Source organism: Dipteris shenzhenensis, chromosome 21 (assembly GCF_047967505.1).
Source record: "Dipteris shenzhenensis isolate YYH24624 ecotype China chromosome 21, Dip_SZ_1.0, whole genome shotgun sequence".
Taxonomy (NCBI): domain Eukaryota; kingdom Viridiplantae; phylum Streptophyta; class Polypodiopsida; order Gleicheniales; family Dipteridaceae; genus Dipteris; species Dipteris shenzhenensis.
The window spans coordinates 10690873-10706124 of NC_141616.1; the positions used below are offsets into that span (position 1 = coordinate 10690873).

General features: G+C 45.4%; 1 protein-coding gene across 1 annotated transcript in view; it reads left to right on the forward strand.

Annotated features, from left to right (window-relative positions):
* Positions 1–15252, forward strand: part of FOLT1 (folate transporter 1) — an 83768-nt gene that overhangs the window by 12371 nt on the left and 56145 nt on the right. The window contains exons 3-6 of the mRNA XM_087392220.1: positions 3990–4066; positions 4197–4273; positions 4538–4631; positions 13554–13650. Of these exons, the coding sequence (XP_087248346.1) occupies positions 3990–4066; positions 4197–4273; positions 4538–4631; positions 13554–13650 (345 nt within the window). The remainder of the gene's footprint in view (positions 1–3989; positions 4067–4196; positions 4274–4537; positions 4632–13553; positions 13651–15252) is intronic.

Here is a 15252-nt window from a genome sequence, read left to right on the forward strand (position 1 = left end):
CCAGAGGTAACACTCAGATTATGGTAATTGTTGATCGATCGTCAAAATGGCACACTTTGTTGCTTGCAAAAGTAGTGCACAGGCTTCGGACATCGCCAAACTCTTCATACAACACATCTTCCGACACCATGGATTGCCGAAGAATATCATATCCGACAGAGATCCTAAGTTTACCAGTCACTTTTGAATTTCACTGTTCGAATCTTTGGGTACAACTCTACTGTTCAGTTCAGCCTACTACCCAGAATCAGATGGCCAGACTGAAAGAGTCAACCAAGTTCTGGAAGAAATGCTTCAACATTATATTCAGTCATGCCTAGCAGCTTGGGAAGAGTATCTACTACTCCTTGAGTTTGCTTATAATAACTCTTTCCATAGTGCCATCAGCATGACTACATTTCAAGCAGCTTATGGACACACTCCGATCGTGCCAACGAATTTTGTACTTCAACATCGAGTGGCCCTAGCTGATCAACTGGTTCAAGAAGTGCAAGACATTCTACTCCAAGTCAGGGATCATATGCGAAAAGCGCAAGAGCAGTATCAACGGTCTGCCAACAAACATAGACGTCACCTGAAATTTAACATTGGTGACATGGTGCTATTGTTTGTAGCCCCACATCGCTATAAGACGATTAAGTCTGTGTTTCCTAAGTTGCGACCAAGATACTATGGACCTTTCCGGATCATCAAGAAAAATTCACCTTTAAGTTACAAATGGGAATTACCACCATCATGGGGTAAAATCCATCCGACATTTCAAATTTCTTGGCTAAAGACGTACATTCCAGGTGATGAAGCAGTTCCTCCTGCAGGTGATTATGTCCTAGAAATCGAAGACGATTATGTTCTCCTTATTCCTGAGCGTATTCTGGACCATCGACAGCGAGAGACTCGACATCGACTTATCACAGAATTCCTTGTTCTTTGGCGAGATTTGGACGACTCCGACGCTACTTGGCAATATGATGAAGACTTACAACAGTACCCTGACATTTTACAGCAGTATTTTCAGAATTTACAGTGATATTTTCTACATCCGTTCATTATCTCCACCAGGGTCTTATTTTGAGTGGGAGGGGATGTCACGATTTGTGACGTATTCCTTTCTCTATACCTTAGACTTATGGATGGTTTGATGAATGGACACTTGTGGAAGGGTATGCCCTTTCGATGGGACACTTCCTATAAGGCACAACCCTTCACAAGAGACATTCTATTGAAGAGGCATTCCTATTGTAATGTACCCTCTCATCAAGGGTCACACCCTTCACAAGGGGTACACACCTCTTCATGCACATACACTTTGGAGTACACACCTTTTCATGTGTGACTCTTCACTCTCTATATAAGAGAGGCCCAATTGTATGGATGAGACACTACAAATACACTACAGAGACTCAAGCAATACAATTATTCCTTGTTCTCTGCTATTTCAGTCTCCTTTCAGTTCCTTAGCACATTTCTAAATATAGTAAATCTAGGATTTCTTACACGACAGCCCCTATGAGGGTGTTGGTAGCAGCAGTAGGTCCGTATACCTGGTGGCTGGCCTTGGTGAAGAACCCACATCAGATGGAGAGGCCTGTGAGCCTCCACAGGTGGCCCTGTTGGAGAGGGGGCGGTGCTCCAGCAGGTCCCGTGGAAGGCAAGTACAGGTCGAGGGCCCTGGTAGAATAGGTGATGGGCTGAGGGAAGGCGGGTGGGCCCTAGCAGGCTAGGCGACAGACTGAAGGTGCTGGTCATGGCTGAGGGTTTTAGGAGGACGGGCAGGTGTAGAGATGGACGGAATGGAGGAGCAACCAGAGGTGAGAGGTGGCAGGAGGTGGTGCAGAGGCGGCGGAATGGGAGCTGGTGGCATAGCAGCGCAGGAGGTGCTGAGGCAGCGGGGGGTGGGGGGTGGTAGAGGATTAGTGGGAGGATGCCAGAGGGGTATTGAGGGGTGGCGGAGGAGCAGCAAAGGGTGGCGAAGAAGTAGCAGAGGGGTGGCGGAGGGATGGCGGAGAGGTAGCAGAGGGGTGGTGGAGGAGTAACGAAGGGGTGGCGAGGTAGCAGCAAGGGTGGCAGGGGGGTAGCAGAGGGTGGCGAGGGAGCAGTGAGGGTGGCGGAGGGGTAGTGGGGGCGTGGCGGAGGGGTAGCAAAGGGGTCGCGAGGGAGCAATGAGGGTGGCGGAGGGGTAGCGGGGGGGCATATGCATGGATGTAAAAGAACACATATTGACACATGAAGAGGGATATCCTTTCATTTGTGACCCTAGAGTTCAATCAAGCTCCACCTTCCCTTTCATTTGTGGCCCTAGAGTTCAATCAAGTTCCAGCTTCCCAGTTTACTCTACCGTTATCCTACGACTTATAGACGTACATAGAGTTCCATCAAGCACCACCTTCCCATTTTGTTCTGCCTTTATCCTACGACTCCATCCTAATGCACCCTTCTCTGTCCCACATCCCTAGGACCTTTGTCAATAGATATTGTACAATCAGACATTGTTTGCTGGTAGTATCTGTATTACTCGGTCCCATCAAGACCTGAGGGCTTTGCCAAAAGCCCCAATTGAGATCTAGGTCACAAAATAAGGCCATCTCGATCGTAATGTCAATACTACAGCTAATCACATAGCCATGGCAATTACTAATAAGATGTACACAATATTGACACTATCAGAGCCTCAACTATAACCATATTGGTGATTTTTTTAAATCAAGAAGGCTAATGACCCTTAGTAGGAGAGTGTGGCTACTTGGAGGATTTACTGTAGTTTCTTCAGCAGTTTTGGGCCAGATATATACAATATCCTTTGTTTATCTTCATCCTTTTCATGTGTGTAGTTTATTGCTTTGCTTTTGTGCTTTCGTGATGGTGTTTCTCTCACATTGTGGATATTCTCCAAATAATTGTTGAGTTACTTTTATGTTATTCTCACTCTATGAGCTCTACACAAGTATTAAGGTCTTCTGCTGCTGCTGCTTGTGCCTTTGCTGCACCCTGCTGCTGCCTTTGGTCCACCTTCTCTTGTGCCTGAATGCACATTAAAGGGCTGGATGATGGCTGAAATCTCTGCCTTGCTGCTGCCCTCCCTAGTGCCTTGTGTGCACTTATGAAGGCCTCTTTTGCAGCCTGCAAAGGGCTTAGCTGAATCTTCTTCTGCCCTTAATAGGGGCTTTACAAAGGGCTAGAAGCCCCCTGCAGGCTGATCCAATTAGGTTTGGCCAACATGCTTGCCTAGGGTTTGGCTGACGAGCCTAGTCTGCTGGCTGATCAGGCCATACCCTCGGGGCCTATAAAGGCCCTCCAGATTGGTGCCATTTCTGCCCATTCTGAGGGCCAACAACAGCCTCTTGTGCCTCTCCTATGGGGCCTTAAACAGGCTGGATACTTGCCCTAAATCAAGGCCCATGTGTGGCCCGAAGGATGTCTAACACCATTGCTGTCCCTTCTAGGACAGATCTGCCCTAAAGTATATGCTGGCCAAGTGGCAGCCTGTGTGCTGCCCATGACAGCCTCTCCCTGCAGGTCCCTTTATCACCCCACATGTCAATTCCACATGCTCTCCTCATTTGGGGGCTTACAAAACAGGGAGTTGACCCTTCTCTTCTGACATTATCGACTAGTGTAGAAATTTGAAACCTCTCTACCACCATGGATCATCACTTGCGCTTTTAATAAGTAGGCAATTTTCATCTGCAATTGTGCTCTTCCTCTGGCTGCTCTGAAAGTTACTGCTTATCCTCATCGAATGCATGAAGGATAATCTTAGCACATTATTAAATTCCCTAGGCATCTGGTGGTTGTCCAAAAAACTGCATAGTTTGCCCATTCTCAAATGCATGATCCATTGCTCACAGCTGCAAATTCTCATCTCTCCGCCTTTTACTTTTGCTGGCTTTCTTTGTTGATAACATTTAGCCATACATTGTCCTGTTGGTCATCTGTATATCCTGTCATATTTTCACGATATTTGTATTTACAAGCAGTCATTATTTGTGCAGTGCATGACGGGCGTGTAGCAGCGGTGCCCAAATATGGCAATACTGGTATTGCTTTGCTCACAATCGCACGCACTGAGGTAATGGATTTACATTTTGAGAATTGGTAGTAATTCGGATATGCTGTAATTTTCTGAATGACAGCATGCGACACCCTTGTTGGATTTGTGCATTTTAAATTTCTCAAAAAAGTTCTGATACATCTTTCAGGGTCCAAGAGGGCTGTATGCTGGGCTTATTCCTGCTCTTTTGGGATCGAGTCTATCTTGGGGAATGTATTTCTTCTTGTAAGTATGCTTTTGAAACTTGTATTTCTTCCAGTTATAATTGTAAGCTATTTCTTCTGGAAGAAAAAATGTCACAGTGAATATCATGTGAGAGTCCAAAGTGTAAATTACATATGATGGAGGGTTCTGTGTGTGAGTGAAGGAAATTGTAAATTACACATGTCAGTGTGATGGAGGATTGTGTAGAGTGCATGAAATTGTATAAGTGCATAATCATGTGGCATTTATTTTTAGTGAGCTGACAGCTTTGATCGGTTCTTCCAGCTACAACAATGCGAAATCATATAATAAACTATGGGGTGGAGAAGAGCTTGGTGCTGGACTTCATCTCATATCAGCTGCAGAGGCTGGTGCTCTTGTATGCAGCATCCTTTTCATTCAATGTTTTGTTGTATATTCTTATCTCCCTTTATGTTGGTGAGCATCAAGTATTCATGTTCGTTTGTAGTGTGGCTTCTTTTACTGCCTACTTTTACTGTGCTCAATCCTGGGAAAGACATTATTTTTAGACACTTGTTTGTGTGGTTTCACCCTGTAAACGTTCTCAGCTGGATAAAATGGCCTATCAAGAAAGGTGACGTGTGCATTCCCCTAAGTTTTTGTGAGGTTTTTGTAAGGAGGGGAGACAACGGGAGTGGGAGGGCTGGGGATGGAAGGGTAGGAGAGTCTGGCAAATCTGGGGGAGCAGGGGAAAATAGGTAGAATGGGAGGGCTAGGAGTTATTGGAGGCAATGGGGAGGAGGGGGGTGAGAGTGGAAGCATTGTCTAGGACAGCTTGAGGGACCAGTGTCGGAATTAGGCCTGGGGTTGGGAGGAGGGGTGCAATAGAGGTGGGGGAGTGAGAAGAGGAGGGGAGAAAGGGGCTGGCATACTCTACTTGGAGAAGGGGAGGGGAGGCAGGCACCCTAGGGGGAACATCAGGATGAGGTGGGGAAGGGACCATCGAGGCTGTACAGTGTAGAGCCCACGGATGGAAGAATTGTGGGCGCTACCAAGGAGGGGGTGGAAGTGGCTTCTCCTTTGGCATTCCCTTTAAGTGCTGGGGGGCTCTCTGCGCCATCGCAGGCACCCTAGGGGGAACATCAGGAAGAGGCTGGCACACTCTAGGGAGTTGGAGAAGGGGAGGGGAGGCAGGCACCGCAGGGGGAACATCAGGAGGCGGCCGGGAAGGGACCATCGAGGCTGTACAGTGTAGAGCCCACGGGTGGAAGAATTGTGGGCTTTACCAAGGAGGAGGTGGAAGTGGCTTCTCCTTTGGCATTCCCCTTAAGTGCTGGGGGGGCTCTCTATGTCATCGCAGGGTCCCATGTTTGCAGTCCTCCTTTTGTAGGCGAAGTAGAGTGTCCTTGTTGGGAAAGGTCACCTCCCCATCTGTAAGCCCACATATGAGGAGAGCGGCTGACCTCAGCAGGAGTACGGATCAGTACGGCGCTGCACACGTGGCTGAAGAGAGCCTGGCAGAGGGCAGAACCAGCAGGACAGAAGGGGCAGAGGTGGAGGCTATGGTGGGCCAGCCACCTGGCCATAGATGTGCCCAAGGGTAGGGCCCAATGGGGGCTGCCCTTGGGGCCAGGCAGCAGCCCAAAAGAGTCCAGCAACAGCCCTTATATAGGGCGGTAAATTCGGCCCAGGAGGGGCCAGAAAAGTCGGCCAAGGGGGGCAGGAAGAACTGACCAGGTCGGCCAGATCTAGGGGCCTGGGTCGGTGGAGTTCTCAGCCCTTGGGGGCCTATAAAAGGAGGGCCTCCAGCCCTCATTCATCATCTTCTGGAGCAGCCTTTCACAAGCAGTTTGGAGCAGTGAAGCAGCTGTCTTGGGGCCTACATTCAGGAGGACCAAGAGGACCTGTGTGCCGCAGACAAAGCTTGACAGGGGCTGCTTTCCTAGGCTGACATGCAGGGCAGCAAGGTTGAGAAGATCATTCTGGACAGAAAGTCTACAGACGCTTGAGGTGGAGCGCGCAGGCTCGAGTCTAGAGATAGCCAGTAGATAGGAGAAGGACCTTGTGGTAAGATCGGAGGACTGCACCATTGGTGGAACTCTGGATCTCTCTTTTGTATTGTGTCTATAGCTTTGGACGGAAAGATATTATTTTGGTGTCTTATATATCTGGCTGGTTCATTGTCTATTGATGAGTCTGCACACCTATTCTATGCACATAAGCTTAAGAAGTTTGTGATTCCACACCCAACACCACATTGTGTGAGCTCCTGGGCAATTCTATCAGTCTTCCGCTGTGCGTGCCCTCTGTTGGTCCATTTCTAACAGTCCTTCCCTCCTACTCCCTACCTTGTGCTTGCGGGGGAGAGCGAGTTTCCATCTCCATAGGCGTCCCCATCTTCTTCCTTACTTATTTTCGCTTTCGAGTTGTCTTTTTTTGCATTCTTCTTTACATAATGTTGCTTTCTCTTGTTGTGGACTTGTACTCGAGCTATGCCTAGGGAAACCTGTGAAGGGGATGTTAGAATTAGGCAGTGACCAATGTAATCCATAAGTGAGTTAGGGGCACTTTTCCCTCACGAGAGGTTTTTCCCCCTAACCATAGTTAGTGGGTTAGTGTGGTTTTGTCACTTAGACAAAACCACCTCCACACTTGTAGTGTTGCTATCTTATCTATTGCAATCGCGTTTTGCTCTCTGCTCTCTTGCATCCTTTCTTGCTCCATCTTCAACATTTGGTATCAGAGTACAAGCTCCTGCACTTGCCTTTTGCTCATTCGTGCTCACGTATCCCAGAGCTCTAGCCCACATACTTGATCGTCCGTACAGTCCGTACGACTATACGGAATTCTGACCTACACGTACCATCGCAGCTTGCAGTTCGTTCATACAGTCTCCTGTCAACTTGCCGTACGTTGTCTCTCGTCAGCTCGTATTGCAGCCGCCGTACAACGCCAGCTTCTGTACTGCCAGACTCCGTACAGTCATACAACGCTACACATCCGTACTGTCAGTGCCGTTCGTACATCGCTTGTGTTGTCAGCACTGTCCGTACATCCGTACAGTCAAAGTAGTACATCACTTGTGCGTATTGTTGTTGCCCGTACATTCGTATTGTTGCTGTCTGTACAGCCTGTAGATGGTGTTTGCAAATGCACATTGCATACTGTGCATTCCCTTGGCGCACAAGTACACTTTGCAGGGTGCCATTGTTTGGCGAAGCTGATTTTTGAGCACATTCAGTGAATTGGGCATTTTGCAAAGTTTGGGGCTTTTCGTGGATTTGCCCCAATTTCAGTTCAATTTCACCCCAAAATTTGGGGCTTTTGGTTTTGCACTATAAATTATTGCATAATTGGGACTTTCAGTTAATTTGCCCTCTTTTGGATGCAATTTCCCTGAAGAAATTGGAGCTTTCGGCATTTGGTTGCAATTGGGCAGTGTACAAACCATTTTGGACTATTGCAGGCAGTTTTAGACTCATTTTGAGTGACATTGTAGACATTGACAATTTTTGCAGTGTTATTTGAGCGATTTTTTGGGCATTTGCAGAGCATTTTGCTGCATTTTACGCCTTTGATAGGCTGTGACAGCAAGCTGTCATTTTGGGCAGATTTTTGCAAACTTTGGTTGTGCATCTTTGATCCCAAGAAGGGATTTCACTTGTCAGGTTTGCTAATTTTTTGTTTTGTCTTGCAGATATGGCTTAGAACAATCCTAATGAGGTTTTTGGTGTCCTCACACAGGAGGATAAGTTGGATGGCACCAACTACTCTTTATGGAGTTTTATGGTTCGCAACGTCTTAGTTGGCAAACCTCTATGGGATTATGTCAACGGAGATGAGACAAGGCCAGAAACTGTGGTTGCACCTGTCACTCCTCCTCAACAAGGTGGAGGAAGGGGTAGAGGTCAAGGTGCAAGACAAGTGATAGGAGCAGCAGCTGTTGCCTTGGTGGCTCCCACACAGGAACAGAAAAGGTGGGATTAATGTGATGCACAAGCTCTTTCAGTCATTTCCCTTTCTATCAAAAGGTTTATCATTCCTCACAATTCAGTCATGCAAGACCTCGAAGGCAGCTTGGGATGTTTTAGAGAGCATGTTTGCAGCCAGAAATGATGCGCGGGTCTCTTTCTTGAAGAGAGAGCTATCTCACACACATATGGATGAGGGTGATTCCATGAATGCTCACCTGACCAAGCTTCAGGATTTGAGGGAACAATTGCTGAATATAGATGAGGTCATTCCTGATCCAGAGATGATTACCTCCACTCTGAATTCTCTTCTTGAGTCATATCTTGGTTTTCATACCTCGCTGAATTTGTCATTTGAGGGGGGGTGCCAATCCTCTCTCTTTTCACGAGTTGGTAGGACTCTTGTTGTAGGAAGAGAAAACAAGGAAGAACATGTCCACACGGGTTGGCGAGCATGCCATGCTTTCAAAATTCAAGCCCAAAGGGAAAGGGCAGCAAAGGCAACATGCAAATCAGCCTACACATCAGCATAAACCTGATCCCGGACAGCCCTCTCACAAGGCTAAAGGTGATGCAAAGAAGCCAATGAGGAAGGGTATTTGTTACTATTGCAAGAAGCCGGGTCACTACATTGGTGAATGCAAGAAGAGAATAGCAAAGGAGAAGAAAAAGGATTCGGGTATGGTTGTCTCAGATGCATCAGCCCCTAATGCACATGAAGGAGCGGATGCTACAACCAACTCTGTGGAAGAGGATTATGCCTTTTGGTCTTGCATTTCAGATTTTCAAGTGGCTGGTCCAGATACTACAGCCACTCTTGAGGATGACTCGTATGCTTTCCTGACTTGTAGCTATGACCCTTCGAAGGATGCATGCACTTTCAGTGTCAATGAGACATTGAACACATGGTATTTTGATAGTGGTGCATCCAAGAACATCACTTCCAGGAAGAGTCTTTTTGCATCTCTGCATGCACCACCCGCCGGGAAGAGGGCGACTTGTGCAAACACTTCTTCTTATTCAGTGGGTGGAGTGGGTGATATTTTACGTACCTCCACAGATGGCATAGATTTCAGAATTTCTGATGTTCTTTATGTGCTTGGTATCAAGAAGAATTTACTTTCAGTGTCCTCGCTCAATCGAGGAGGATTTTAGGTTATCTTTGATGATGCTAAGTGTGCAATCCGAGACAAATAAAATGATTATGCTTTGATGTTGTCTGGCACTTTGTATTGGGGTCTTTCTCAGCTTGATGTTAATGAGAACTTGCAGTAAACACTCCCATTGCTGCCATGCAGAATGCGGAGTTATGGCATGCCAGATATGGGCACATGAGCTATGGCAGCTTGATCACACTTCAGAAGCATGCTATGGTTGATGCATTGCCTCCTTTGGAGTCACCTCCTCCTCATGCCTGTGAAGGATGCATCCTTGGTAAGATGCATAGATTTCCCTTTAAAAAGGATGGTGCAGTACGAGCTGTCTGGAAATTACAGCTCATACATAGTGATGTCTGTGGCCCCATTGAGACACCTGCTTTTGGTGGTTATCTGTATTATGTCACATTTATAGAAGACTACACAAATTACACTTGGGTCTATGGCTTGAGCAAGAAACAATCTAGTGTGGCTACTTCCTCATGTGAAGCTGAGTACAGGGCAGCTTTCACAGTGACAGTTGAATGTGTTTGGTTGCGTTGTTTGTTTGCTGATCTTCATCTCTTATTGGAGGGTCCTTCTCCAATTCTTACTGATAGTCAGAGTGCTATAGCAGTGGCAAAGAATCCTGTGTTTCATGCTCGCACAAAGCACATTGAGGTTCATTATCATTATGTCAGAGAGAAGTTGCATGCAGGGGAGATCAGTATGATCTATGTGTCAACACATGACAATGTTGCAGATATCTTTACCAAAGCACTTCCACATGAGAAGTTTGAGGCATTTTGTAGTGCCCTGAACTTATCTCCTTTTGATGACCTTGTACTTCATCACATTGGCACTGCAGGGGGGTGTTAGAATTATTGGCATTTTCTAGGCAGTGACCAATGTAATCCATAAGTGAGTTAGGGGCACTTCTCCCTCACTAGAGGTTTTTCCCCCTAACCACAGTTAGTGGGTTAGTGTGGTTTTGTCACTTGGACAAAACCACCTCCACACTTGTAGTTTTGCTATCTTATCTATTGCACTCTACGTTTTGCTCGCTGCTCTCTTGCATCCTTTCTTGCTCCATCTTCAACAGGCGAGTCTTGTGCCAAGCTCCAGTAGGGGCCTAATGCTAGGCGGGCTCCTATTGCACTAGCTCACCATCCTACTATGCTCCATAGCAACCAACGAATCTCAAGCAAGCCTTGGCTAGATGGCCAAGCTCCCTACAATGATGACACTATCTGCTAGATTATGAGTAGTGTGGTGTGAACACACACTTGGGCACTTTTTCCTCCAATTAGGAAAGCTTTTCCCTCAGGGTTAGTTTTAGAGTTGGCTTCCTTCATATATTCTTCATTTTAGTATTTCTTTGTAATACAACTTTTGCATTCTCAATACTGCACATTTTGGTGTTCTCATCTGAGTTCCATTCCCAACCTTTGCTATCAGAGCCCTACTCCTCTACTAGGTTAAGCTAGTTCTACCTTAGGAGAAGTTCCTCTAGCAAAAGCACCTACCTTTCAATGACAAAATCTTGATGGAAGATAGAGAAGCTGACTCAATGTGCGATGAAGTAAGGGCGGGAGTGGCTTCTATTTGTTGATACAATCATTCATCTGGGTTCATGACAAAATAGGTACTCTTAGGGGTTAGCATCTAGCAAAATCTATGAGCTCCGCCATCTCCCTTTGCCTGCTAAAGGTCGTATGCCACCACTCTGCTCGTTGTGTCGCACAGCTGGTCTCTTCGCAAGCTGTCCTCGCCCATTTTGTCCTCCGGATCCATGTGGCGGTCGTCTTAGTAGTGTGGCATGAGCTGTTTCTTCCTTGCGACCCGTGTGCCACCTTGCGACCCACAGCCACCTTGGTATTGTGCACGACCTGCTTCGACGTGACATACTTTGTTACTGTACATCTGTACATTGGTCTATTCGTACAACCACTCTAGCCCATAGTCTGTTTGTTGTATGTGGTTGCTCTTTGCTTCTGTATTGGCAGGCAGATTGAGTTAGTACATTTGGACATTTGCAACATTGTGCTATGTTGGCATTGCAGATTTTGGAGCATCTACAAATTTCAAACAGATTTGCAAATCGACTGTGAAATTCTGGTCTTGTGTCAATTACAGGTCTATTTGTCTGTAAAAGTGTGGGACTTTTACCTCAGATTTTCTTTTTGCAGACAAACAAGTGCAAGAACTCGCAGAAAATCAGAGTTTTGCAGGTTCTTTTGCAGACATTTTGGGGCTTAAGCTACAGTTGCAACTTTTTGAGTCTAGCATCACCAAGGCTCAACCCCATGGCCATTGAGGGTGTTAGGAGAAGAGCTATCGGGTATGGAAAACCCGTATGGCGTCATCAGTCTTGTATGGCATGTTGATAAATTAATATTAGGTGGAGTGATCTGGTAGAATAGTCGTTTGTCTTTAACTTCACGCACGTGAAGTGGACCCCATGCACTAGCTTCCTACATATTGTCACTGGTTGTGGCTATCATGGATATTGGAGATCCATGACCGTACTAAAGAGGGTGCATGGTATTGTATTGAAAAACGGAAACAATAAACCATGCTGAAGATGGTAGATCACATTGAAGGTGATAAAGCCATGTTGAAGGTGACAAGATCTCTGATATCTTATAGAGTCACACTGAAGGTGAAAAGAGCTATACTGAAGGTAGCATGCATTGGTGATCAACCATGGAAGAGTACTTTGAACTGCAAATGAGTATGTGCACATGATAGCAGAAGATGCCCGGCCTAGAGATGGAGTCATGCAGCCACAACTAACATACAGTAATACACATGTGTGATTAGGAAAAATGAGATTCCAAGAAAATAATAGAGAATAATGTTCCAAAAATGTGGCCGTAGAAGAAGAGCTATGGTTACAGCCTCATTTGAAATGTGGTTTACAAGATCAGGTTTTTATAGAAATAGAAGGAACTTCATATTTCTCTTGATTATAAAAGTTTGCTCAACATAGAATATCAGTTAGTTGTCTCTGGCCAAGTTCTCACCTTTCACAATTCAAGGCGTTACATCAAAATTTTGCAAAAGTTCTGGAACTGTGCATGTTTGGCAGCCACTTTTTGATTGATGTATTGTCTGCAGCATTCTTATTGAAATACACAACAGTATAAGGTATATGTGTAGAGGAGTTTCTTTATCCTTTACAAATTGCCGTGTACTGCGTAGTGAAGGCTAAAGCAGATGTAACACTATAGGGTGTAGTGTATACACTCAAACCTATTTGTAATGGATTGCTTCCTATTGGATTTATGCTACATCTTGGGTGTCAATCGTTTATGTACAGAAATTCAGAGTTTCATTGTAGGATTTTTAGTTTTCAAAATCAGTGGTTAGTACATCCGCTACATCCAACGTTTGCAGCCTTCCGTAATGTCTATAGGTATCTATGGGTTCCCAGTATTGATAAAAGATGTCAAGGTGCATGATTAACATAAACACTACACTAGATTTTATTGTTTTTCTGCAGTGTGGGGCCATTGGCACAAGGGACAAGGCTGCCCAAGTTCTAGGGTGCTCACACATTCATGCCATCCCATGGCGTTCATACAAGGTGAGAGTTGAATGGTAGCTTGTCATTGTGGAACATTTAGAAGGCTCGATGTTCATACACTGCTGAGCAGTGATTCCAAGGCAGTTCCAAGGCTGTCACAAAGGGATTTTGTGGACCTGTTGCCAGAATTTTCTATTTTACACAAGCAAGGGGGGGCATTGAGTGGCATTACTCTTTTCTATATCGAGTGTTTGCTAGCTAGGTCTTTTAATATCTACCTCCTTAGGATACTTTGAGCTATTCAGTTAAGTGTTGTGCAACCAGGAAACAAGGAAGTTTGGATTTGACACCCTTCAGCAGAGATATTTGCAAGCAAGGCATGAGTTTTTGGTTCTGTATTCCACGCTAAGGAAGATCTTTTTTCGTAAAAGTAAACACATTTTCTTTCTTAGGGTTGCACTTTCCCATGTGCATGTTCTCAAAAGAGTGGGCAAGCTCCCTTTTGTACCGAGTCTTGTGATGTGTTCAATGTCCCTGCAAAAGCGTTGCTTACATATTAGGTGAATTTTTAGACAAAAAGAAAAAGATCAAATGAAACATGTTGTAGAATGCTCTTTCTTTAAGTTACATTTAGTCTTATGTTACTAGAATCTCAACTCTTCTTCACACTTTTAATCAATCAGTCTTTTTGTTGACTTGTCCAGGTGTGTCTCCTGACAAACCCTGTATGGTTAGTGAAAACCCGTCTACAACTTCAAGCTCCAGGCCTTGGAGCACACAAACCATACTCAGGGTTTGCAGGTTTGTTCATGAAGTACCAGTTGAAGAATGCAATGTTACATCTTCAGATTATATGTGGAAAGAAAATTGTGACTATTTTTGACTTTGGCAAAATGAACATTGTAGCTGCAACTGCAGTTGTTTGTTTGAAAGATTAATGCCACATGAGAAGAAGAGTGTTGTCCTTGTGGTGACCAACTACGGATATACATGAAAAATGCACAAAGAATAGCCACTGAGGAGTATCTAGACGACATATATACAACAAACTAGCTCTTGCTTTAAAAGGTGCAAGAAACGTATTTAAGATAGCAGGAGGTTATGCTTTTCCTTGACAGCAACACACTTCTAGCTAGTTCTTCCCGAACAGAAGATTGGAGCCCGTTTGACTCCTCTCAACTCCGTAAGGGCAACAACAGATTAGCCAGCTATGTAATTGTATAAGGCCTTCATTATTCTAAGGATATTGATTGTCATTTCTCTCATTCATTGTGCGCATGCTTGCTTTTTTTGTCCCCCAAAGAAAAGAATCTTCTATTTGAGAATTGAGGAAAATACAAATCAGCAATCCTTGGGATGCATGACCAATGGAAGCTGGATGCTATGCTACCTGCTTCTCAGACTCTCACTGCCTAGGATGTCCCGGGAACAGGTGCCAACATTGAAGGTGGGGGCTGCCTGTAGGTCCTGCCTTGCAAGAACACTCCTGCCTTTTGGCAGTCTTGGTAGATCCGTCTATGTCTTCTGCTGTGTGGCCGTAGGGTGTAGATGATATCATGCCATGTTTGACGAGGGTGGCTGCAAGCCAAATTTGCTGCCCTCCCATCATTATACTGCAGCACACTACCCAGATATTCTAGGCTTAGACGTCGTCCTCTGGAGAGAACATAGGTCTCCCTTTGTCATTGTCGCTCTAGTCTAGCCAAAGCACTATGCCCTCGTGTGAGCTGTGCCTGGGCTGCATGGGTCATCGTGAAGATGGGTCTTGTGAAGACTGCTCCCAAATATGTGTACGACTGCACTATCTCCACTGGCTCGCCATGATAGGTGAAACTTAGTCGGCGAATCACCGCTCGTGAGGTTGTTGATGATCATAACCTTAGTTTTCCCAAGGTTGACCGTCAGGTCTCTCGCGTTGCAGAACACCTCTAATGCCTCTAGATCTCTCTGCAGCCCCTCCGCCAAAGAGGATATCAGCGTATAACAGTATCTGTATGAGGAGATCACCCAGTAATGAACCCTCACCCCCTAGGCGATCTATGAAAGATGAACTTGGGTCAGCGAATCTGCGTGGATGGTATTATGAAACCATAAAAGAAGATCAAGTCATTGATGAGCCCACCATAAGTGAGGAGGACTTGGAAGATTTGCAAGGGTCCAAAGGGACACCTAGTAAGCTTAACAGTATCAAACAAAACAAAACTTGGAAGGTTAGTGTTTTCACCACGAGTTAACTCCCATTGATAAAAAATGGGTCTATCGAAATAAAATGTTAAGTGATGGAAGTGTAAAAAAGTCCAAAGCTAGGTTGGTCACAAGGGTTATGAAGGCATAGACAATGGCAAGACCTTTGCACCAATAGCCAAGCACAACACTACCTTATGCTGTTTAATCCCTGCAATT